Source organism: Capricornis sumatraensis, chromosome 18 (genome assembly GCF_032405125.1).
Source record: "Capricornis sumatraensis isolate serow.1 chromosome 18, serow.2, whole genome shotgun sequence".
Classification (NCBI taxonomy): domain Eukaryota; kingdom Metazoa; phylum Chordata; class Mammalia; order Artiodactyla; family Bovidae; genus Capricornis; species Capricornis sumatraensis.
The window spans coordinates 40,154,903-40,181,309 of record NC_091086.1 but is presented as its reverse complement, the minus strand read 5'-3'; the positions used below and the strand labels follow the sequence as shown (position 1 = coordinate 40,181,309).

The 26,407-nt window shown below is 40.0% G+C and overlaps 1 protein-coding gene across 1 annotated transcript in view; it reads right to left on the bottom strand.

Annotated features, from left to right (window-relative positions):
• MROH2B (maestro heat like repeat family member 2B) overlaps window positions 1–25,916 on the bottom strand; it is a 75,817-nt gene extending 49,901 nt beyond the window's left edge. Inside the window, exons 1-16 of the mRNA XM_068990520.1 lie at window positions 25,889–25,916; window positions 24,624–24,685; window positions 22,155–22,265; window positions 20,750–20,909; window positions 19,551–19,649; window positions 16,760–16,914; window positions 11,297–11,437; window positions 10,838–10,930; window positions 10,681–10,750; window positions 8,634–8,747; window positions 7,439–7,512; window positions 4,117–4,239; window positions 3,283–3,396; window positions 1,150–1,306; window positions 973–1,013; window positions 202–343 (exon numbers count right to left, since the gene is read on the bottom strand). Of these exons, the coding sequence (XP_068846621.1) occupies window positions 202–343; window positions 973–1,013; window positions 1,150–1,306; window positions 3,283–3,396; window positions 4,117–4,239; window positions 7,439–7,512; window positions 8,634–8,747; window positions 10,681–10,750; window positions 10,838–10,930; window positions 11,297–11,437; window positions 16,760–16,914; window positions 19,551–19,649; window positions 20,750–20,909; window positions 22,155–22,265; window positions 24,624–24,685; window positions 25,889–25,916 (1,684 nt within the window). The remainder of the gene's footprint in view (window positions 1–201; window positions 344–972; window positions 1,014–1,149; window positions 1,307–3,282; window positions 3,397–4,116; window positions 4,240–7,438; window positions 7,513–8,633; window positions 8,748–10,680; window positions 10,751–10,837; window positions 10,931–11,296; window positions 11,438–16,759; window positions 16,915–19,550; window positions 19,650–20,749; window positions 20,910–22,154; window positions 22,266–24,623; window positions 24,686–25,888) is intronic.
• Window positions 25,917–26,407: the final 491 nt, after the last annotated feature.

Below are 26,407 nucleotides of genomic sequence, written 5' to 3'. Positions count from 1 at the left end.
CCTGGCCTTCTTACAGTATAAGTATCTGGTAGAGAAATGGAACCTGAGGAGTCTAGGACAAAACAGAGCTGTCCACCTTGCATATCAAGTTCACTGTTTTTATTGTCTAAAATGAACACTCATGGCTTAAGACACAGAAGAGGTGCCTTGTTCTTTGTGCTCTTGCCTCCTTGAATAAGACCTGATCCCATGCACTTGTACCTTCCAAAGGCTGTAGGAGTTCAGGTATGCGTGTTTTCCACAGCTCTACTAAATTTGGGTGAATTATCTCAGGCAGTATCTTCAAAAGTCCTATCGCACCAGCCCCACACAATTTCCCCACACTAGCGAGCATAGATATTACCTGGAGGATGGAAGAAAAATTACTGATCAACTCAGGGGTATTTAAAAGGCTCACCGACATTTTCCTTTTAATCATTGTTCTGGATTCCCTAGAATCCTTCATTAGATAATCTCTTAACAGACCATCACAGACTATCCTTACTTATTCTAGAGCAAAGCTAACACTTAGACATCCATCTGTCCAATTTTTTTCTGCAGATAAAAGTGAAAAAGTATATGGAAGGCATCAACTGAAAATAAATGAAATGTACTAACAGATATATCTGTGAATTAAATAAGGGCACGTGGAGATACAACTGGAGTAATTGACACATATGTGGCCAAAAGGAGAGAGAGAAATCTAAACAACAGATATGCAATTTGCTTGAAGTGTTCTTATGGATCAGATTCAGTTTATGCTTATTTAAAAATCATAAATGAAGTTTTAACAAACATTTCAGAGTTAGCAGATAATCTTGCCAGGAGTAAATTTTCATGAGTGTCATTAATATAGCAGAACATTTCTTATGCCCTTTTAGTGTTTCTTTGGGTTTGGAGTATCTTTGTCACTTTTACTATCATTTATTTGGAACTGGAAATATCTTCATTGGTTTAAATTGATCCCACCTTGGTTTTTCATAACTCACTCACCAGAAGTCTGGCCAGTAGCTGTTGTGGTGAAGGAAGTTTCACTAGAAAGAGAAAGCAATTTTCATTACTGTTATGGGGGCTAGAAAAATTCAAACTGGGGTTGGGTGTACAAGCGAAGCCCTGTAGCCCTTCAGGAAACGAGTCTCTCATAAGAGAAATATTTTGCTTTGTACAAACCAGCTCCTGTAGAGATGACAAGTGCTGTTGATTCTTTGGCATTATTCTTCTTTCTTTCCTCTGCCATAAACAGAATCCTGATGATATTAAACAGGTATTCCAGCGTTCCTGTATATTCCGCAGGTACCACGAAAGTCAGGATTCTGGGCCATAGCACCTGTGGAAAACAAAGGCAAGGTGCAAGTGCTGCTTGTTTTTTTCCATGATTCCTCCCTGGTCCTCACTGTGTGTTTCCCTCTAGTTTAGAAAACTTCCTCTCACTTGCTATTATTTTGCTCTTTGGGCCAAATCAAAATGAAATCATGAAATCCAGTCTCTGGTGAGCACATTCTTTTTCAAGTGCTACTTGCCGTGAGTGTCAGTGTTTCTCCATGGGTTGCTGCTGGAATCTGGGACAGGACAACTCTTCACTGTGGGTCACTGCAGGAAGCGCCAGGCTCCACTCACCAAGTGCCATTAAGCCCCTTGTCAATATGACAACCAAAAATGCCCCATATATTTCTCCAAACTCTCCAAAGTGAGAAAGATTGGGAATGGATAGCGAATGGACTGTGTTGCTGTCTGTGCTCCAGGTGCTAACTTCTGTAGTCTGTGTGTTTCACATCTCTCAGAAAACTTGAATATGGTTCATGTCCTAATGGAAACTTAGGTATCAGCTTGGACTCTGCCTTTTGTATTGCCATCTGTATTTAATCACCAACATGCTGAGTTGCTTCAGTCATATCTGACTGTTTTTGACCCCATGGACTGTAGCCTGCCAGGGTCCTCTGTCCATGGGATTCTCCTGGCAAGAATACTGGAGTGGTTGCCATGCCCTCCTCCAAGGGATCTTCCTGACCCAGGGATCGAATCCAAGTCTCTTATATCTCTTGCATTGGCAGGTGAGTTCTTTACCGCCACCTGGGAAACCCCACTGAATCGCCAAGCCTGGACCTTGTTTTCATTATAAGATTTCTCATGCCCTTCCATATTTCCCTTCCTACTTTTATGACCCATATCCAGTCCCTATGAAATTCATCTCAATCTCTGTGCTTAGACTACTCATGTCAATTCACCGACTTCCTATAGTTAGCAAATGTTTAGCCCTTGCTTAAAATTTCCAATGGCTTATCAAGGACAAGGTAGGAATTTAGCATTTCAGACCCTTTATGATTCTGGCTCTAGACTACTTTTTTATCATTTACTGCTACTGCTAAGTCGCTTCAGTTGTGTCCGACTCTGTGCGACCCCATAGACGGCAGCCCACCAGGCTCCCCCGTCCCTGGGATTCTCCAGGCAAGAACACTGGAGTGGGTTGCCATTTCCTTCTCCAATGCATGAAAGTGAAAAGTGAAAGTGAAGTCGCTCAGTTGTGTCTGACTCTTAGCGACCCCATGGACTGCAGCCCACCAGGCTCCTCCGTCCATAGGATTGTCCAGGCAAGAGTACTGGAGTGGGATGCCATTGCAGATCAGAAATTCCCCAAACTTTAATATGCATCAGAAATGTTGGAACTTATTTGCATGCTGACTCATGAGCCCCATGCCCAGATATGCTGACTCATTTAGGTCTGCCATGTGACCTGGAAATCTGCATTTTAAATAAATATTGCAGGTAATCTACAATCACACCTTAAAATACCATCCTAGATAAAGCCTCTGATTCACTTAAATTGGTCTGTAGATTGTTTTCTGGCTGTGCCATGTATTTCTGTCCATTAAATCCTTTCCCAGGTTGTTTTTCTTAAGCAAAACGCAGATCCCAAAGTTCCTGAGGTTCAGGTTATTTTAGACCTCAAGTGAGGTCTGAGAATGTGTGCTTTTAACACATTCCCGGGTAAATGGGGGTAAGTTTAGTATACACTGCACTACTACTTGACAATATGTCTAAATACATTGGGGGAAGAAGAGAAACAATATATTAAGATGCTTAAAAACTGCCATTTGCCTCCAGATATAAAAGAGTATGTAGCTGATTTAACACCTGTTTTTGAGAAACCATTACGTGCTGGCCTTGAATATTCTCATATAATTTCTCTGGCCAGAGCATCAAAAAGCTGATGACAGATGGAGTACCAACTTCTTTGTTCCTAAATGGACAAAGCTTTAGAAAGGTGATCAAAGGAACTATGAGTGGTGGCAGAAGGCTCCTTACCTGAGGCATTCCAATGACCAGTGGGTCCAGGGTTTTTAAGACCTCCAGGCTTATTTCTCGAATAGATGTCTCTCCCTTTTCAGTCTCCTGGGAGTTAGGATTTATTGGTTTCTCCTTTAAGAAAGATGAAGCAGGTGACTTGTTAATAATCCCTGTTTTTGGTCTTCTCTGAGCTTGGGTGTGTTCTTAGTCTCTGGGGTGGAGGATAAAGTCACTCAGCTTAAAGGGCTTGAGGAAGCCAGAGACCTTGGTCTCCAGTATCTAATCCCTGCTTTTAAGTGCTCTTTGGAGGAATGGGGAGACAAAAACGCCTCTGGCTTTTTTCATAGAAAAACAAACATTGTGAACTTCAATTACCCCCTTTCTCACTCAGGCCTTTCCCCATTTCTCTCTGGGACAAAAATTTCCACTACTTCCTATGGAGTGGACTGCAATTTCACTTGCAGTGAGGTTGTAAGATCACTGAGATCTTAGACATGTGTGTTTCAGGCTCTTCATCCAAAGGAACCAATGTAAAAAGGATGGATGTTTCCTGTTTTCTAGAAACAATTCGCTTTCTCTGCCTCTCTGCAAACCAGCCCCCAGCCTTGAAGGCCAGGTTGCCCCCTCTCTAGGGAAAACTGTGATTTAACCTACCTTGCCTTTATGATAAGCTAGAAATGGTATCAGTGGAAGGGAACTGAGAACACTAGATGCTGAAAATTTTATTAATAAAAGTGATAAAGCTTAAATATGACTTCAGATACTAAATTGAACTGCAGATATTTTTAAAAATCCAGTTGAATCAACTGCACTTGTTGCAGGGCAGCACTCAGGATGGCATCCTCTTCGTACCAGATTCTTGTTGGACACTGAAAACTGGGTGAAGATGTAGTCAATCAGTGGCCAGCCTTCCCGGGCTTCAATGTAGCATTTTTCACACATGGTTTGGATGAGGAGGAGGGTGGAGTTCCTCACCTAGAGTAGGGAAAATGCATTCAGAATATTTAACTTCTTTGGGCAGAATGGAAATTTAGATACTCCTATTCTGTAACATTTATGGGTCGTTCAGAGGGAATCTTTCAAAAAAAAAACAACCCTATAAATTGAATGATATTACTGTAATAGATGGGGCTTCTCAGGTGGCTCAATGGTAAAGAATCTGCTTGCCAACCAGCAGACCCCAGGTTTGATCCTTGGGTCAGGAAGATCCCCTGGAGAAGGAAATGGCAACTCATTCCAGTATTCTTGCCTTGGAAATGCCATGGATGGAGGAACCTCGTGGGCTACAGTTCCTGGGGTTGCAAAAGTCAGACATGACTGACCAACTAAACAACAACAACAATTAACCCCTGTTGGAGCTATAAGGTTATGATTTAAGTGTCACTAGCAAAGCTCTCTTTAACCAAACTCTTTCTTTCTAGTTCCCATGACATATCCTGGCTAAAACACTCAGTTCAGTTCAGTTCAGTCACTCAGTTGTGTCCTAACCTTTGCAACTCCATGGACTGCAGCACTTCCCTGTCCATCACCTACTCCCAGAGCTCACTCAAACTCATGTCCATTGAGTCGGGGATATCATCCAACCATCTCATTCTCTGTCATCCCCTTCTCCTCCTGCCTTCAATCTTTCCCAGCATCAGGGTCTTTTCCAAGGAGTCAGTTCTTCGCATCAAGTGGCCAAAGTATTGGAGTTTCAGCATCAGTTCTTCCAATGAATATTCAGGACTGATTTCCTCTAGGATTGATGGGTTTGATCTTGCAGTCCAAGGCACTCTCAAGAGTCTTTTCCAGCACCACAGTTGAAAAGTATCAGTTCTTTGACTTTCAGCCTTCTTTATAGTCCAACTCTCACATGCATACGTGACTGCTGGAAAAACCATAGCTTTGACTAGATGGACCTTTGTCAGCAAAATAATGTCTCTTCTTTTTAATATGTTGTCTAGGTTGGTCATAGCTTTTCTTCCAAGGAGCAAACATCTTTTAATTTCATGGCTGCAATCACCATCTGCAGTGATTTTGGAGGCCCGCCCCCCACCAAAATAAAGCCTTTTCCTTTTCTGTTTTACCCTATGAAAAAGCTAAAAACACTGCCTCACTTAAAAAATCCTCAGTGAAAGATGGCACATTGAAATAAAGTTCCACAATTCCTTATCCACAAACTCAAACTCTAAATGACACTGAAAACTGGAATTTTTTTTCATAAATTTGGTTCCAACTTGGTGGAGAAACTCAAGCTGAGCTGTTTTAAAGATATTTGTTGTTATTCAGTCACTCAGTCATGTCTGACTCTTTGCAAGCCTATGGATTCTAGCATGCCAGGCTTCCCTGTCCTTCACCATCTCCTGAAGCTTGCTCAAACTCATGTCCATTGAGTTGGTGATGTCATCCAACATCTTAACCCATTCTATGTAGTGTGAATATGCATACATTTTCTTGAAGAAATCTTAATAGGTTTGATTGTGGGCTACTATCACAGTAACACTTTTTTCAAATCTGAAAAATGGTAAATTCTGAAATGTGTCTTGCTCTATGGATTTGAATAAATGGTTATGAACCTGTGTCACAAATTTTTTAAATAATTTGGCTTCAATTCGTTTATTGGATTATTTCCCTGGAAGATAGAAACCTCAGATCTAATTCCTTAGTGAATGGGTCTTTTAATGGAGGGTAAGAAGAAAATAATTTTTCACAGGGAAGCAGGATCACAAGGTTGCACACACGGACTCTGTAATCTCCCTAACTGAGGAGAAAGAGGTAAACTCTATATTTGCCCAAGGAGTGAGTGCTTTCTTGGAAATTTCTGTCCTCTTTTATTCTACCCGAAATCCTAGCAATGCTTCAGTTGGTTTGCTCAATTACTGGATCAAGCTTTTATATATAATCACTCTATTATTATTTATTGCATCAGTTCAGTTCAGTTCAGTCACTCAGTTGTGCCCGACTCTTTGCGACCCCATGAATTGCAGCACGCCAGGCCTCCCTGTCCATCACCAACTCCCGGAGTTCACTCAAACTCACGTCCATCGAGTCAGTGATGCCATCCAGCCATCTCATCCTCTGTCGTCCCCTTCTCCTCCTGCTCCCAATCCTTCCCAGCATCAGAGTCTTTTCCAATGAGTCAACTCTTCGCATGAGGTGGCCAAAGTACTGGAGTTTCAGCTTTAGCATCATTCCTTCCAAAGAAATCCCAGGGCTGATCTCCTTCAGAATGGACTTCAGAAGACTCTCAAGAGTCTTCTCCAACACCACAGTTCAAAAGCATCAATTCTTCGGCACTCAGCCTTTTCACACTCCAACTCTTACAGCCATACATGACCACTGGAAAAACCATAGCCTTGACTAGATGGACCTTAGTTGGCAAAGTAATGTCTCTGCTTTTGAATATGCTATCTAGGTTGGTCATAACTTTTCTTCCAAGGAGTAAGTGTCTTTTAATTTCATGGCTGCAGTCACCATCTGCAGTGATTTTGGAGCCCCCCAAAATAAAGTCTGACACTGTTTCCACTGTTTCCCCATCTATTTCCCATGAAGTGATGGGACTGGATGCCATAGGTTTGATTATTTTAACTATAGTTATTTGTGACCAAAGCCTCTTGGGGGAATTTTCTTCTCTTCATTGGCTTCTGCGTAGGGCTTTGATCCAAATAAAATATGATTTTCATACAAAATAATACTATAATTGCTAATTTTAAAAATTTCTCCCATAAAAGTTCTATGTCTTTTCCAACATGGAATACTTTAATCAGATAATCAGGAGATATTGAGAAATCTATTGTGCATGTAAGACTTTCTATAGATGCTCCCTGACTGGAAAATAGGATATCTCTGCACAAAATAGGGTTCAAGGGTTATTATTTTTGGAGGAAGAAGTATCATCTTTATAATTAACAATTAAGTTTTAAACTATTTAACTAGCATAGCAGAATCATGCTTTAGGCCAAAATCTTTTTTTTTTTCTTTTCCTACTAAGAAGCCCTTGAACTGAACGTGCTTCAGAACTTTATTTTGATAGAGTTTATCTTATTAGGGAAAGATGGAGTTCTTTTAAAAGTAGAATTGATCACTGAGCTCTTTATAAATCAGTCTCATAAGCACATCCTTAAAGAGTCAAAACCATTTCATTTACTCCTAAAGCTATCATTATCCAAATAAAAGTCCCCATTAATTCTCTTACTTTAATACTGAGGTCACCCATGACGACTTTGACTGCTTTTTCAATTGAAGTGATATGATCCCTCAACTTGGGCTCTGAAAGACAGAGAGAGAAATTGATAGGCCTGCTTCAGTAGGAGTACAGTACGTTCTGGAATTGTTGAAAACTGATTAGAGTTATGTCACATAATTGCAAAGTCTCTTGTCCTTAACATTTTATGTTGTTCATGTCCTTCCTACCTTTTCCTTTTTCAACTCTTTATAGATGTTGACTATTTTTTTGGTTCTCTGTTACACTTTGTTTAATCTTGTTTAAATTGTTAGATTCTTAAGTGCAGTCAATACATCATACCTAATGGATTAGCCTTAAATTTTGAAGACCACCTCAGGTTTTTTCTGCCAATTCTTCAGTAAATCACAGGGCAAACTGAATTTTTTTAAAAAAATTATTTCATTGTACAAAAATGAATGATCATATTTTATTGAATCTAACATATTAATTTTATGAGGTCTCATTAGATTATATTGCACCAAGAGTGAAAAACTATAGTGGCTAATGATAATTAAAGAGGCTATCATTATAAGATGGATTCTGAAATTGCAAAAATAAACAGTTTTTGGAATTAATGAAAAACGAAAATTTATTAAATTCTCTTTTCTAAAAGTACAAATTTATAGAACACTGTGCATTCTTATACCTACCCTCAGTTTATTGGGCCACTTAACCAATACCTCTTTTCAATTCCAGATTCAATTCTCAAATATTCTATTCCTTTACTGACTGCATCCACAAATATCATGAAAGAACAGAGGTAACTGGAAATGCCTATTTAAAAGTAGTAGATTGATTATAGACAACTAAGAAAACCTAGCTTTACTTGAATATGGGCTTCCCTGGTGGCTCAGAGGTTAAAGCGTCTGCCTGGAATGCAGGAGACCTGGGTTCGATCCCTGGGTCTGGAAGATACCCTGAAGAAGGAAATGGAAACCCTCTCCAGTACTCTTGCCTGGAGAATCCCATGGAGGGAGGAGCCTGGTGGGCTACAGTCCACGGGGCCGCACAGAGTCGGACACGACTGAGCGACTTCACGTTCACTTTACATGAATATGATGTTCTGTAAACCTTCCAAAGACACAGGATCAAATTAGAGGCAAGGCACAGGTTTCAATTTGCTTCTTGACACAAAAGACAACTCCGGTGTCATCCCTATTCTTACCCTCAGCATTGATAGCCGATCTTAACAAAGTCAAGATTCCCATTCGAATGGCTTCATTATTATTTCTCATTTGTTCATCAAAAAAATCCATCAGGTCTGCAGGGTTTGAATGGGCTGTGGGATAAGAAATACTGGAGTCAAAAGAACTCATTTTCACCTTAGGTAAAATTCTTGTGAATGGGAAGACGATTATTCTGTGAAAATTGTCAAAGTCACCCTTTGGTAGGTAATCAGATTTTATTAGGCCCATACTTCTTTAGTATACAGAATTTAACAGTTTGGTCCCTAAGAGAGCTAGGCCCACTTCTGTTAATACCTGTGAATGTAACCTTATTTGGAAATTATGTTCTTTGTAGACGAAATCAAGTTAAGATGAAGTTGTATTAATTCAATATAGCTGGTGTCTTGAGATGAATAGAAGACACGGACAGAGACACAGACGGAAGCCTTGTGAACATGGAGGCAGAGATCAAAGTGGTGCTTCACCAGGTGTGCAGCTGGTGGGGGTAGGGAGGAAGCAGAGAAAACTGAAGAAAGGTCTGGATAGAGTGGGGAGGTATGGGCTGGAAATGATAAAGCGAAGTAGTTAATTAGGCTGGCACATAGAGAACTGGAAAGCATAGAAACAGAGGGCCTGATTAGGAGAGAACTAGACCATACTAGATGGAGAAGGCAATGGCACCCCACTCCAGTGCTCTTGCCTGGAAAATCCCACGGACGGAGGAGCCTGGTAGGCTGCAGTCCATGAGGTCGCAAAGAGTCAGACATGACTGAGCGACCTCACTTTCACTTTTCCCTTTCATGCATTGGAGAAGACAATGGCAACCCACTCCAGTGTTCTTGCCTGGAGAATCCCAGGGACGGGGGAGCCTGGTGGGCTGCCGTCTATGGGGTTGCACAGAGTTGGACACGACTGAAGCAACTTAGCAGCAGCAGCAGACCATATTAGAAAGGTATGCAGTGAGATAGTGGAGATGACATATTTTGGAGAGGGTGCAGGTATGGGAGGGATAGGATTGTTCTTGTCCCTTGCCCTGAGAAACTACACTAGAACATATGTCTGTATCCTGACCCTGGGACCCTGGTGTTTGCTCTGCAACTTGCGTCAGGTTGTAGATTCTAACACGGTGATGGGCAGGATTGTGATGTGAAAGCAAAAAGAAAAAAGAGAGTGAAGGCTGGAGAAAATGGAAGGGGATAAATACCAAGAGTTGACAGGGAAGAAAAAAAGTGTAACATTAGTTTGATAGAGTTTCTAATAATGACAAATACCAAGAAAAAATGTATTTCCTAGCCTTAGGGCTACCAACTCACACTGGTTTGCTTGGAAATAAACCCAAGCATATATGGTCAATTAATTTTCAACAACAGACCCAGGAATATATACAATGCAGAAAGATTAGTCTCTTCAGTGAATGGTGCTGGGAAAACTGAACAGTCATGTAGAAAAGAAAGAAATCTGATTGTTATCTCAAAAAATACAAATGCACACAAATTAAATAAAAATAAATTTAAAACTTGAACATAAGACTAGAAACTGTAAAGCTTCTAGAAGAAAATATAGAGACTAAGGTTCTTGAAACTGGTCTCAGCAATGATTTTTTTTTCATTTGATTCTAGAAGCAGAGGTAACATAAGCAAAAATAAACAAATGGGATTCCATAAAACCAAAAAGCTTCTGCTAAGAAAAGGAAACCATCAACAAAATGAAAAGGCAACCTATGAAATGGGAAAAATATTTGCCAACCACATACCCAGTAAGGAGTTTATATCCAAAATATGTCTGGGACTTTTCTGGGTTTAAAAGTGAAAGTTCTAATTTCCCAGAAATCCTTCAGTCCTGGGCAGATCAGGATAATTGGTCACCCCACCTACTGCACTCCTCAGAACAGGTAGGGTATGAAAAAACAGACTAGTGTGAGTCCAAGGAACGTTTGGTGTGTATGTGTGAAAGTGACGAAAGTGGCAGTTTGCTCACACTTCATCCTTGTTGTCATCACCACTCTGAGACATTTTAATTAAAAGCCTACTGGATGCTGAGTCCTACCTAGAATGAGGAAACAGTTTGAAGCTTCAATTTCATTTTCTTTTTCTGGATGCTCTGGAACTCTGCACACCTGAATGAGAAGAAAAAAATTAAGGGGCTAGACATGAAACAGAAAACTGGTGACAATGAAACAGGTTTGACAGCATGGTCTTCTTACCTGGTGGAGTAAACTGATGAAGATGGCCTTCCTCAAGGCCTTTGGAAGGCTGACACCATAAAGGACTGCTGCGGTCAGGATCTGTCTTAGATTCTGGAATAAAAGCTCTCCAAGGTCAGTTGGAGCCTGTCTGTGGAGCGGCAGCCCAGGATGTGGAAGGCAAATGATCATGTGTCGTGAGGAGAACATACCCCTATTCTTCCAGTGGTTACCCGTTTTCTTTCGTGATTCTGGCTGCCTTACCTTGTTCAGTGCCCCAGCAGCTTGAACAGGAATTCCTTTCTGGAGTTTCTGCCATCTCAGAGGCCTACTGCTTCTCTACCTCATATTTCCTGGGGGGTATGTAAATTCAGCTGCCCCAAAACATGTTTGAGTTCCTTAACCCCTCCTGAGAATGAACATCCTTCAGGATGATCTTTGGACAACCGTGGGAATCAGTTTCTCTGATGTGGCTCTCACCTGAGTGACGTCAAAGTCAATCTCTTTGTCTTTGTACTGGTTAAGGAGCCACGGGACCTGGCCCAGGGCGTATTCACAGAGGTCTTCCCGATGGAGCAGCAAGCTCACTGTGGGGCCGTGAGCCTTAATGATGGCCAAAATCTGCAGAGGCAGCAAACAGATACTTAGAAAAAGTATAATACTTAATTATACTTTACATAAGTATAATATACTTATGTATATTATAAGTATATTATATTTGTGTATATTATGTATGTTATACATATTATGTATAAGTTTAGTATATTTATTTAAAGTATAATATATAACTATATATTTATAATATATATAATAACTATTATACTTTACATAAGTACATAATAAAATATTTCACTTTGCTTTTTGTACATTTCTCAGTATAGTACTCTTGCCTGGAAGGTCCCATGTATGGAGGAGCCTGGTGGGCTACAGTCAATGGGGTCGCTAAGAGTCAGACAATACTGAGTGACTTCACTTTCACTTTTCACTTTCATGCATTGGAGAAGGAAATGCAACCCACTGCAGTGTTCTTGCCTGGAAAATCCCAGGGACAGGGGAGCCTGGTGGGCTGCCGTCCATGGGGTCACACCAAGTCGCACACCACTGAAGCGACTTAGCAGCAACAGCGGCAGCAGTATACCAGGAAGAGCTTTTATCAGTTCAGTTGCTCAGTCGTGTCCGACTGTTTGCGACCCCATGAATCTCATCACGCCAGGCCTCCCTGTCCATCACCATCTCCCAGAGTTCACTCAGACTCACGTCCATCGAGTCCGTGATGCCATCTACCCATCTCATCCTCTGTCATCCCCTTCTCTTCCTGCACCCAATCCCTCCCAGCATCAGTCTTTCCCAGTGAGTCAGTTCTTCACATGAGGTGGCCAAAGTACTGGAGTTTCAGCTTTAGCATCATTCCTTCCAAAGAACACCCAGGACTGATCTCCTTCAGAATGGACTGGTTAGATCTCCTTGCAGTCCAGGGGACTCTCGAGAGTCTTCTCCAACACCACAGCTCAAAAGCATCAATTCTTCGGTGCTCAGCTTTCTTTAGAGTCCAACTCTCACATCCATACATGACCACTGGAAAAACCATAGCCTTGACTAGATGGACCTTAGTCAGCAAAGTAATGTCTGTGCTCTTGAATATGCTATCTAGGTTGGTCATAGCTTTTCTTCCAAGGAGAAGTGTCTTTTAATTTCATGGCTGCAGTCACCATCTACAGTGATTTTGGAGTCCCCCCAAATAAAGTTTGAAACTGTTTCCACTGTTTTCCTATTTCCCATGAAGTGATGGGACCGGATGCCATGATCTTCGTTTTCTGAATGTTGAGCTTTAAGCCAACTTTTTCACTCTCCTCTTTCACTTTCATCAAGAGGCTTTTGAGTTCCTCTTCACTTTCTGCCATAAGGGTGGTGTCATCTGCATATCTGAGGTTATTGATATTTCCCCCGGCAATCTTGATTCCAGCTTGTGCTTCTTCCAGTCCAGCATTTCTCATGATGTACTCTGCATATAAGTTAAATAAGCAGGGTGACAATATACAGCCTTGATGTACTCCTTTTCCTATTTGGAACCAATCTGTTGTTCCATGTCCAGTTCTAACTGTTGCTTCCTGACCTGCATATAGGTTTCTCAAGAGGCAGATCAGGTGGTCTGGTATTCCCATCTCTTTCAGAATTTTCCACAGTTTCTTGTGATCCACACAGTCAAAGGCTTTGGCATAGTCAATAAAGCAGAAATAGATGTTTTTCTGGCACTCTCTTGCTCTCTCGATGATCCAGTGGATGTTGGCAATTTGATCTCTGGTTCCTCTGCCTTTTCTAAAACCAGCTTAAACATCTGGAAGTTCATGGCTCACGTATATCTGAAGCCTGGCTTGGAGAATTTTGAGCACTACTTTGCTAGCATGTGAGATGAGTGCAATTGTGTGGTAGTTTGAGCATTCTTTGGCATTGCCTTTCTTTGGGATTGGAGTGAAAACTGACCTTTTCCAGTCCTGTGGCCACTGCTGTTTTCCAAATTTGCTGGCATATTGAGTGTAGCACTTTCACAGCATCATCTTTCAGGATTTGAAATAACTCAACTGGAATTCCATCACCTCCACTAGCTTTGTTCATAGTGATGCTTTCTAAGGCCCACTTGATTTCACATTCCATGATGTCTGGAACAGGTTTAGATACTTCCAAAAACCTTTCCTTACTGCTTTCAACCAAACAAGGTTTTTTCAAAAAATATTTAAGCTAAGATCACTGTATTCATTGTATGATGAAGAGTTATATTTATATTTGTATCTACATCCATATCCATATCTATGCTCATTTCAATGTTTGCCCCTCCCTTCTATTTCTTTAATCTCATTCTAATGGTCAGTTTATTTTACTATATTAACAAATTTGTTAAAAACTTGTTCTCTTTCTTTATTTTTTAAATTACAAAAGTATGATAATAGCACAGTTACAGGAGACTTGGAAAATACAGAACAATGTTACATGCATTTCCACTATATATTACAATTATTTTTTAAGTAAATAAATTAAGATTTTTAATTGGAATTTCTCAATATTGAACTCTCAAAAATTAATAGAATATACAGAAAAGTAGAAGGATATAGTAGATCTGAAAAACACCATGCACCAATCAACATAATTAAGGTTTAAATAATTTTCACACAATAAATAGTAGGATATAAATTCTATTCAAATTCCCACAGACTAAATTGTTTCTAATTAAATTTTTTTTCATGAAACTTTTAATTTTCTTCAGTATTCCTCTGAATATTATTATTATTCTGAATAATATTATTAAACATCATGGTGCTTAAAATGTCAATAATCTAGAAAATTTACTTATAAGTTTATTTTACAAACAATGTAGATTTTTTCCATTTTGGGGGGGTTTCTTTTTAAATGAACTTTTATTGGGGTATAGTTGCTCTACAATATTGTGTTAGTTTCTGCTGCACAGGACGATGGATCAAGCATATGTATATCTCCTTTCTTTTGGACTTCCTTCCCATTCAAGCCACCACAGGGAATTAAGTAGAGCTCCCTGTGCTCTACAACTAATGAGAATATATTAACAAATTAAAAATCTCCCTGACATGAAAAATTCTTTGAGTCCGTATCACTTCAACCCCACTGTTATCCTCACCCAATTCTCTTTCTCTTTTCTTGCTTGCATATCAAAGTTTATTGAAGGAGTGGTCTGCCTTTGTTATCTCCACTCCCTACCTTCCATTTATTTCTCAGTCCACAATACTCTGGCTTCCACATGACATGAAAAGTGAATCCTCACAAAATCTAAATGCAATATATACTGATGATAAAAATTTAGAAATCACAAAAATTAGGATGAAGCAGAAAACATGGTACCCACAGTACTCATGGATAGGCAGTATTGGGTATGTTTTTAATACATTTTTTTTTTTACTTGACCTTTTCCTTTCTCTCTTTTTCTCTATGTATTTTAATGTCTGAAAAACTGACATCATTTTTAATCTGTAGTTCTATATTCTGCTTTCTCTACCTAGTATTATACAATTTTTATCTATTAGCTAATTTTTTCTATAGAGCAAACCATCTCAAAAGTTAGTGGCAGTCACCAAAGGAATAAAATTGTGTCATTTGTAGTGATGCGGAGGATCCTAGAGTCTGTTACGCAGAGTGAAGTAAGTCAGAAAGAGGAAAACTCTTTGCATATTGTATATTGTAATATACAATGCAATAATATTGTATATTAAAACATATACTTGGAATCCAGAAAAATGGTGCCAATGGACCTATTTGCAGGACAGGAATAGAGATGCAGATGTAGACAACAGACTTGTGGGCACAACGGGGGAAGGAGAGAATTGGATGGATTGAGAGACTAGCATAAGCATATAGACACAGCCTTGCATAAAACAGATAGCTTTTGAGAGGCTGCTGTATAGCACGGGGAGCTCAGCTCAGTGCTCTGGGATGACCTACAGGGGTGGGATGGGGTGGGAGAGAGGTTCAAGAGGGAGGGGATATATGCATACACGTATCTGATTCATGTTATTATACAGCAGAAACTAATACAATGTTGTAAAGCAATTATACTCCAATTAAAAAATAAAGGAAATTTTAAAAGCTTAGTGGCTAACAACAGTAAGCATTTATTTCACTTAAGACTGTATGTCAGCTGAGAGGTGGTTCTACCACATTTCCATGCAGTGGACATGTTTTAAGACTTTCCTTATTTGAGCACCATAACAATGACCTCTGTAGATCTGTCTTTGCTTTTTGAAAATCACTCCTTAGTTTCTAAGATCTCATTCTTCTTAAGTCCTCCCAAGTTTTCTTATTTCTTAAAAAACATCCTGTGTAGAATTCAAGGCTCTTTATTCTGTTGGCCAAGCTCACCATTTGGGTTTCTTTTGTTTCCGCCTCTTTATATTCACGTTCCTCACCCTACTTCCCCTCCTCCCACTTAACTCACTCAAGTGCCACGTTATCCCATCTCCAACCTACCCTGCAGTGAGTTTTCCCCTCTGTAGTGACTGCATCTCCCCAGCAGTAGATGACCTCATAGGCTGCAAGCTCAGGTCTAGTGTCACGGCCTTTCCAGTACTCATCGGGTGTGAAGTGTTTCTCCCCCTGCGCTCTCTTACTCCTTTGTGCACCTTCTTGTTACTTGCCTAACTCTTGTAGTGAGCAAATTTGAACTGTATTTTGCTTTTCAAGTGGCTTCCATAAAAGACCTCTACAGAGTATTTTAAAAATTTCATGTTTGCTAACGATTTCACCATCTCAGCATGTTAAAAAAATTAATAGCTCAAAATATAAAGAAGAAACTAGAGAAGGTAGCTAAATGTTAAATCTTTTATAATATAGCAATAAAGAGATTAAAATAAAATATAAATTAGCTTACTTAAAAAATTATAGCAATTAAGCAAGATTAGGATGGGATTATACATATGAATGCACTTTGTAATCTATTCTTTAGAAGGCATTACATTATTATGAAATGGTCAGTCTCATTCTTTAGATGTCATTTTAACTCATTGTGATAGTCATAGACACAGCAAATTTCTATGGACTGGTGTAATCAGTGACTCAGTCCAAATATGGGTTATGATATAGCTAACATTCAATATATTTTGCTCATTTTAGTTATTTATTGTTCTCTTCACACATAGGCATGTCAGTTCCATGAGAGTGGGGATTTGGGTCTGTTTAATCTCTACTGTATCTCCAGTATGTGGAATGATATCTGACATGTCATGGGGACTCAACAAATATTAGTTGAAATAAATGAGTAAATAGTGATTTGAAACAGGAAAAAGAAAAGACTTAATAAACCAGATAAAATATAACCCATCACTTTCTAAAAGAACTAAGTTGAATTATCATGTTAAAAAGAGAAGAGGAAGTTCAATCGGGATGCGAGGAGAGCTAGGTGAAGTCACACTGAGCCCCACTCACTTGCATGGGTGAGGTCGTGGAGGCCCACTTGTCCATGATATACCGGAACAGCATGAAGATCTTGTCAGAGAGGCGGTTGGCATCCAATCTGGGGTAGGGGAAATCTCTCCAGTGGTTGACATACTTGTAGATGGCTCTGCTGAACTTCTCTAGGGCTGCATTTAAAAACAACCACAGATTGAGAAAAATATCAAGAGGGATGGGCCATAATATAATCTGAGAAGAGCGTACTGATGATTAACAAATGTGTGTTAATTTCTATAAAATCTATGACAGTACCAAATGAATTTATAAAAAAGTGCTCCAGCCACTTTAGTGAAATGTAAATTGAAACCATAATGAGATACTGCAACATACCATCCGGAATTGCTACCATTTCAGACAGTCAGTGTCAAGTATTGACAAGACTAAAGTACAGCTGGTATTTTGACATTTTGCTAGTGAGAGTATGAATTGCTGCAAACACTTTAGAGAATGGTTTGACATTATCAACCAAAGTTGAATATGCTTTATCTAGGACTCAGAAATTCTGCTCTGAGGTATACAGCCCTTAGATATGCATACATGTAGGCACTAAAAACCTTGTACAAGAATGTTTCTATTCACGTTTTGGTAACAGCTTCAAACAGAAAACAATCCAAATTATTTGTCAACAGGTAGGATGGAAAAACTACCATATAGACATGTAACTGTAAACAGAGATGAAGATGGGCTCCATGGACACAAAACAACATGCATGAATCTCACAAATAATCGAAGTTAACCTGTGGTGTTAGAATCCACAATTGTGGTTACTCTTGGAGAAGATGGAGAGGGTGATGATTGGGAAAAAAAGATGAAGGGGGCCTCTAAGGAGTTAGTAATGGCCACAGTTTTAACCTGAGTGGAGGTCAAATGGATGGCTGACTTTGTGACAGCTCAGCACTTTGTATACTTATGGTAATTATGTTTTTCTCCATGTACATTTTACTTAAATAAAACTTAACAATCTTGAACCTGCAAAATATCATATATATTTGCATCAGGTCATTAAATAATTGTTTTTTCCTTCAGCTCCTCATGCTATCCCTTGTATTAGATACTAAAAAATCATAGTTTACTCTCTCAAGGATATGTCACACAATACTATGGAAAAGATGCCGAGTAGCTTAGCTTTAGAACTGGTCATTTATTGGTTTATTCCTCCCCCTCCAGACTCTCTCATATAATCTCATGTTCTCAAATCTATTTCTACATTTTCTCAAATCCATTTTGTGCGTGTGGTATACATACCTTGTTTCTTGATATTCTGAACCAACAAACACAACATCTGTTTCTTTGCTGATTGATTGCACAGCTAGATGGATGGCTATTAAATTGTATGTATTTCCTTTATAGTATAGACATGTAACCTTAACTGGCAGTCAGGCAAAGTTGCTTTAGGACCAAAGAGCACTTAGATAACTTTATAATACACAGATAAGAATTCCCTTATTCATTGCATTGTGATTTCTGATTTTATTTTCTTTTACCTTCTTGGTTATTAATACTGGAGGTAGAAATGCACTTAGAGGCACCAAATGTTGTTTTGCTGGAACACAATGTTAACTGTGATAGTAAGTAGGGAAAATAAAAAAATATTGAAAACTGCTAATCTAGTAGAGTAGTTTGAGTCCTTTACTTAGCCCATCATACTTCACATCTTGTCTCTGCCAAGTATTGGTTATGTGATTGCAAGCAAGCTGTTTAACCTTTCTAAGCCTCAATTTCTCATCTGCAAAATGAACTGAAATAGTTATCCACTCAATGCAGTAACTGTGAGGGTTAAGTGAAATAATAATCTAAAAATACCCATGGCAGTACCCAGGTAGATAGTAAATTCTCAATATTTATCAGGTACAAATCTTACCTTCACTGATGACAGACAAGAAGAAATGGGCAAAATAGAACATAGAAGACTTGGATGATAAGTAAAGAAGACATTTCTGACAGCATGGGCCTTAAAATACTATAAAAATAATAGTCACAGAGATGTCAGTGGTGGAAGGAATCCCAGCAGTCGCTTTATTTGTTGTTTCAAGAGGTGAAATTAAGGTTGAGAGAAGGACAGAATCACCTGATGGCTCAGTGACTGGTCAGAGGAGAGAGTCCAGGTCTTCAGACTCATCCAAGAAGCCTCTTCTTGTGCAGAGAATGCTTTTTCCAGGAACTGAAGGGCAAGTCATCCTCGGCAGACTGTTGATTACTATAGATGTCTCTCAGTTTTGAGGTAGAAGGGACTTGTGACCATACTTTGTTTACCCATTTTCGTTGATTTTTTGATTGCATGTATTTTTATTAGATTGTCTACTTATCATTTTCACAATATTGCATTACAAAGAGATACCAAAATTTAGCCCACAGCTAAGAGCTAGTAAGATCTCATAATCACTAGAGAAAGTGTGGTCCAGTTGAAAAAGGAGACTAGTAGAAACTGACTACGTAGGACAGTGGAAAGAATATGGACAGGGTGGTCATATAGATCTGAATGCCACCTCTCCATCACATTGACTGTCATGACTTTGAGAGAAAATCGCTTAACTCCCTTGACCCTCAGTTTCTCATCTGTAAAATGGGCTAATAGTACTTTGTAGAATTGCAGTGAGGATGGATAAGGGTAACTCCTCCTGGCAGAAGGCCTTCCAAGTAGAAGGCCCTCAGTAAATGGTAGATACTATTACTAGAAAGGATAAGAGCAAAAGGAAAAATAAGGCATTTGCTCCACTAATAGTCTGGTCTTAACAAACAAAGGGGAAACCACAGGGATACCCACCAATGCAGAAAGCGCCTTTCATCCTCTCCTCCTCGGTCAGCCTGAGCATGGTTTGCATGGTGAGCAGGGTCATCATCATGAAGGGAATACTCTGGGACACTGCAGGAAGGGCACAAGAGGAAGTTCTGTCACAGCTCCGCAAACCATCATCAATTAACAAGCATTTCAAAGCAGATGAGGTGTGGTGGGAAGCCATTCTACCCCATACCTACTCCTCAGTGCCAGGCTGTACAGTGAGTCTCCTACATATGAATTTTCAAGTTGCAAACTTTCAGAGATGAGAATGTGCAATTGCATGTCCAGTCTCATACGTTAGTTCACGTGTCTGGTATACAAGGTCATGTGCAAGTACATATGTTCTTTACCGTGCAGTACTGTGGACAATACAGAAGTATAGTGTTTTTATTCCAAGCCCCTCATGTCTGGAAGCAAGCACAAAAGCTGTGGTGATGTAGCTTGAGATTACTGTACTTTTCAAGGTACTGTACGGTAAGATTAAAGTATTTTCTTCACATTTTGTGTTCATTTTTTATGTATTATTTGTGTGAAAATTATTATCAACCTATTACAGTACAGTACTATACAGCCGAACATGTTAGGCTAACTTTGTTGGACTGAACGAACAAACTGGGCTTACAAACACGCTCTTGGAATGGAACTCAGTCACATCTGGGGGATTTACTGTAGTTAGAGCGCCTTAGAATAAGGTGCCTTCTATCAGTTGTCTGTACCTGTTGCTTCATAGCAATTACTTACTTGGATAATTATTTCATTAATGTTCATCCTTCCCACCAGAACTTGCCTGTACCCCCAGGGCCTAGCACAGGTGATAGGTGCTCAATAAATATGTGTTAAATAAAGTAGTTTAGAAAAAAGCATCCTAGGAAACCCTTACTTCATGTAAGAGTTGAGTGGTTTGCAGAATATGGCTTGTGGAAAATGTGCTTTCGCAAAGCCAGATGAAAGGAAAGGTGAGGGTGGGAGAAAGAATCCAGCCAAATTCAGAGCAGCGTGGGCCCACGACTGGTGAGCAGGCCCATCCAAGCTCACAAACAGTAGCCCAGACGTCGCTGTCAGTATTTCTTTAGTACAGAAGGAAGCAGAAGAGACCCTCCCCCTCTGCTGTTTGCTTCCATTTGGGTTTAGAAAATTAAAATGATGATTTCCCAGGGAAAATGTGGAGGCTATTGCCTCCGTACCGTAGCTGGTTGCGAGTTCAGCCAGGGCAAGCACAACGAACTCATTTGGTAGCTCCAGAATCCTGAAGTTACTTTGTAATTCATACATTACAGAGTTGAAGTCATGTGCAGCAAGAGACACCAATACCTCCCCAGCTAGCATTCTGATTTCTCTGAGGATCTGAAGAAAAGGAAAATAACAGTAACAACCAGCAAGAATCAGCAGAGGGGAAATAGTTAAGGTAATATGTATAAGTTCTCTACCTTTTCAAACAAGGGAGAACAGGCTGTCACAAACCATGTGTGGAAGACTCTAGGGTAGATGTCAGCAGCTGGGAAGCAGAGGTAATTCAAAAGCACCTCAAAGCCAGGTTTTCATAGAGTTCTTGTAAGCTCGAGGCAATGCATATTTTCTAGCTAATTAATCAGGTACCATGAACTTAAGATTTATGTTTAAGTGATATGAATTACTGAAGGGAATGGAGAAAGAAAAATGGGCTGGGAGTCCAGAGCTTTGAGTTTTAGTATTGTCCTGATCTAATTATCCTTAATGGAGATATTTGGAGGGGCCTTTGCTTTTGGTAATGGTGAATGAAGTCAATTTGATCCATTTTCCTGCTGAGGAGAAGAAAAAGTGCTGGGCAAGATATTAAAAAATATACTCATAGAAACATCAAAGACAATCACAATATAAGGTGGAATGAATTACTGTATTGAAATCTGGACAAGACTGGAAATCCAGAGATATAAACCCTGCCTTTGAGAATGCTTTGCAGCTTTTCGGGACAATAGTCAGAATTCAGGGCCAACCAATAGTGAGACCCTGGTCATCCTATGTTTTACTTTTCAGGCTTAAGACCCCAAAGGGCTGCACTGATATGGAAGGTTAAATTGGCTCTCCATAGACTATTGAGTCACGGAAGTTGCCCAGAAAAATCCCAAGCCCTGAAAGTAGATTGCTTGTGCCTTGGCAGGTAAACAAGCAAAAATCCTTTCTGGAAGGAAATAATGTAAGACTCAAATTACTTCTACAAATAACTTTTCAGATACAGTGCCTAGTATACATGGACAATTAGGCATATGAAGAGATAGGAATTCACATGGGAGCCAAGAAATTTGGGTTCTAGTTTATTCATTTTGTTGATAGATAGCTGTGTTACTATGCAAACAGTTTCTCTAAGCACCAACATCCTTATCTAAAAGTGAATGAAATATTACTTCTAAAACTTTTCAAAGCTCTACCTTGGTTTCCTCATCTGTGATGGGGTAAATAATATCCAAGTTACCATGGAAAACAAATAGAAGTGATCTATGGTCCTTGTAGTGATGTAAAAAAAGTTTCTGGATGCCTACATGGGTGCAGTTGCATCACATAAAGACCTGTTACTGGCCCTGACACTGATGCATCATTAAGGATCAAACTTACATTGTCATCTCTCATGTCCTTAGAAGCATAATAAATCAACCTTTGGACAATTGCATCATCCAAGATGTCGGTATTCTGAATAATGGAAGTGAGATGACCATAAATGTCTTCCTGTGAACATACAAAGTTATACACAGAAATTTGAGTTGCAAAACTAAAAGAGTCAGATAATGTCCAGATGAATAATACCATTAAACTAAGCAATGTATCCCTGCTACTGCTGCTAAGTCACTTCAGTCGTGTCCAACCCTGTGTGACCCCATAGATGGCAGCCCACCAGGCTCCCCTGTCCCTGGGATTCTCCAGGCAAGAACACTGCAGTGGGTTGCCATTTCCTTCTCCAATGCATGAAAGTGAAAAGTGAAAGGGAAGTCGCTCAGTTGTGTCCGACTCTTTGCGACCCCATGGACTGCAGCCTACGAGGCTCCTCTCTCCATGGGATTTTCCAGGCAAGAGTACTGGAGTGGGGTGCCATTGCCTTCTCTGAATGTATCTCTACGAGATTTTATATATCCTAATTGAGGCTTCCTTAACATAATATGGGCTTCCCACATGGCACAGTGGTAAAGAATCTGCCTGCCAATGCGGGAGATCTAAGAGACATGGGTTTGGTCCCTGGGTCCGGAAAATTCCCTAGAGTAGGAAATTGCAACCCATTCCAGTATTCTTGTTTTGGAAAATTTCAAGGACAGAGGAGCCTGGCAGGCTACAGTCCATGGTGTAGCAAAGAAGTGAACCTGACATGTTTGGGAACGCATGTAAGAATTAAAGATTTTAAAATTAAAAAAAAAAAAGAAGTGAACATGATTGAGCACACATGCACTTAACATAATATGCATCTTTAGGAATCAAAGGCTTATAGGTAATGCAAAGTTCATTCTAAAACCTGTTTTAATATGATTATATTTCTAAGGCAATATCTAACTGAAGGCAGGAATGGGCTACTTGACATACTAAAGTCTCTTGAAATTCTCTGTTGTAGGGCCCTCAGGGCAATGGAAATGCCCATCACCCTAATTGTTGTTTTTACTACCAAAGAGCACCTATAGCATTAAGGAATATGATGTGATTCCCAAAGAGGCTGCGAAGTTATGCAACTCATTCCTAAAGGGGATTTGTAAACCCTTGCTCCATCTATGCCTTTGTGGAGGAGAAGCTGTGAACTCCTTTCCACAGAGCTGCAGCCTCTGGGAACGACATGGCTTGAGCAGATGTTGTGTGTGAGAGCTCTTCTCAATCTCTTAGATGGCCACAAGGCCTTTGGAAGATGAGAGACTGGTCTTCTGAAATCTCCAAGAGCCTCATAGTTACCTTGAGGTACTATGCCTGTGTTTAAGGTGTGAGATAACTCACTTTGCGTACAGGATTCTAATATGGAGTCAGGGTTGAGAACCACTGGATTAAGAGATAAAGGTGTAGGCACTGCCCTTCACAGGGAGGTTACATTGAATAATGATTAGGAGCATTATTTTGGAGTCAGATGGGCTTGTCTACGGTTCTCAAGCATGTTACTTCTCTGGGCCTCAATTTTCTTAGCTGTCAAATGGAAAGAACAATACCTATATCACAAAGTTGTGAGGAGTGAGCATAATACAGTGCATAATTGTTTGGAAAGAATCAAGTGCCCTAGATACGTGTTCTATGAAGGATAGCATTGTTATTTTATGAAAGGTTATTGAAGCCAGAAAAACCTTCAAGTCTCAGAGAAATCCATCTCTATTGTGAAACAGCACTGTAGATGGGCCGTTGCTGTCTGTTGTTCTGTTTCTAAGTGCTGTCCTCTCTGCGACCCCACGGACTGCAACACACCTGTCCCTCACTGTCTCCCGGGGTTTGCTCAAACTCATGTCCATCGAGTCCATGATGGACACACCACGCCATCCTCTGTCACCCCCTTCTCCTGCCTTCAACCTTTCCCAACATCAGGATCTTTTCCAGTGAGTTAGTTCTTCCCAGCAGGTGGCCAAAGTGTTGGCGCCTCAGCTTCAGCCTCATTCCTTCCAGTGAATTACTCAGGGTTGGTTTCCTTTAGGATTGACTGGTTTGATCTTTGGGAATTTTCTCATAGGAGCCCTCAAATTCCTTGCAGGTCATTTGGTCCTATCCCAAACATTCATAAAACATTTGGTCTGCACCAAAAAATGTCTGCTAACCCTCAGAGTACACAGGAGTAGGCTCTAACCCACGTGGTTGTGACTCTGACATCCCCCTCTTTCCACATCTATCTGCATAAGGATATGGAAGGGGACATTCTTTTGCTAGCTTCTACAACTGGATATTCTGAATCCTCAAATGCCAAGTGTCATGATAACATTAAAATGACTGCCATGAAAAGTGCATTTTCTGAAAAACTGAATACCACTTAAGAAGCCCGAAAGAAGCTGAAGCAAAGAAGGATGCAGATGAAATATTGCAATAACTGGACTAGAAAAAGTGAGTGGGGAAGAGATTTTTCTCTGTTTTCCTTACCTTGCTAATATTATCTTCCTTGTTCAGCAAGCCAAGAGTGAGGTTAATATCTCCCAAAATCTCTAAAATGGATGGGAAAAGAATTAAATATGGCAAAAACTAATACAACATTGTAAACATTAAAAAAAAAAAAACCACACACACATGCTGAAATGCCCTCCTGTTAATTACTTTGCAGTGTTCACTTCTCTCTCCCTCTCTTTATCTTCTCTTTCTCTCCTTCTCTGTCTCTCTCCTCTCTCTTCTTCTTTCCTTCTCTCTCCTTTCTTTTCTCTCTCCCTCTCTCCCTTCCTCGTACTTTTCTCCTCTTCCCTCTTGACTGCCAGCTCTTTGATGGCAGGAACACTGTCATGTATATTTCATATACTTGACAATAGAAGATGCTTTGTATTTTTGCTTCAAAACCTAAATTAAACATGGAGGGGAAGACACAAGATGCTATGTCCCAATTTATGCCTCCAGTCATGTAGGTATCACTCTATATCCTCTTTAGCAGGGCTCAGCTCTCAGATTCCATGAACTGAGCCCCTTATGCCTGACTTGAGCAGGGGAAGGCAGAAGTGTAATAGAGCTGGTTATTTTCTACCTCCTTCCTCCATGCTCCCCTCCATCTTATTTATTCACATCCTCTTTTTCTCTGACTTCCCTTCTGGGCCTGCCAGCTCTTCTGGTACCATGCTCATGCAACCTTGTTCTTTTCTGAAAATGATCCAAATATTTTTGACTTGCACATTCCAGGAATTATTTGAATAAACCACGTTGGAAAACTGAAAAGACATATTTGAGTCAAGGGAACTGAGAAATTTCACACCACATGGCAAGGTGGTAGGAGGGACCTTTTTGGACATAATGATTTTCCACAAGCCTCCAAATCAAACAATATCACCCTTTCATACAGTCGTTTTTGGCAAAGCAGAATATTTCCAAAGGACTCTGCCAGCACTGGAGATTAAACAAGAAACTGCCTTTGTGTTGTAGCCACTTTCTCTTCAAATAGACTATACATTTTTAAAGAGGTAAAACACAATCATCTCTCAGGCTCCCAGTCCATCATTGGTCCTTTATACTTATAATTTATAATCTGGTGATTTTTATTATTTTGGAATAAAGGGAGAGTAGAGAGAAACAATCTTACTTTAATATAATTTTTCATAAAACCTTTTCAGGTGTACAGATCTCCCTCAGTCATGCTCACTATTCCCCACCATATGTATATGGTCACACAGACACAAATATCTAACTCCTCAGGGTCCAGTGACGCTTACCTGCAGATTCCTCCATGTCCTCAGCCATGTCTTGGCTGTTTCAGGCTCTCTAAGAGACAGCACCTAAGTATCAGAAACAGTAAGGCTAACAAGTCCAAGAAACAGGTTTGCAATTTTCTCACATAAGGCTCACATAAGGGTATCTAAATGAAAGTCCCTCCAACACTCGATTGGCACAATGCTCTGGAAACTTCCAGCGATGGGCTGCTGCTGAGGAAGATGATGCTGTATTCTACCACTGGGACATTTTCTTGCTTCTGAGCTCCTGCTGACCAACAAAATGGCTTCATCTCACCAAATAGTGTCCTTTTGGTGGAGACCAGAGTATCTGAGAAGGAAGAAATTAGAGACTGAAACTCAAACCATTTTGGTAGACCAAAGGAGTTCTTCTCCTGAAACGTGGGTCCATTGATCACAAATTTGGAAATTGTTTTCACTGGTCACTTTACTGGCCTGGTGTTGGTCGAAATTTTATGGTGACCTTGTTGATTGTTCTACCTGGTGAAAGTCAGTCACACA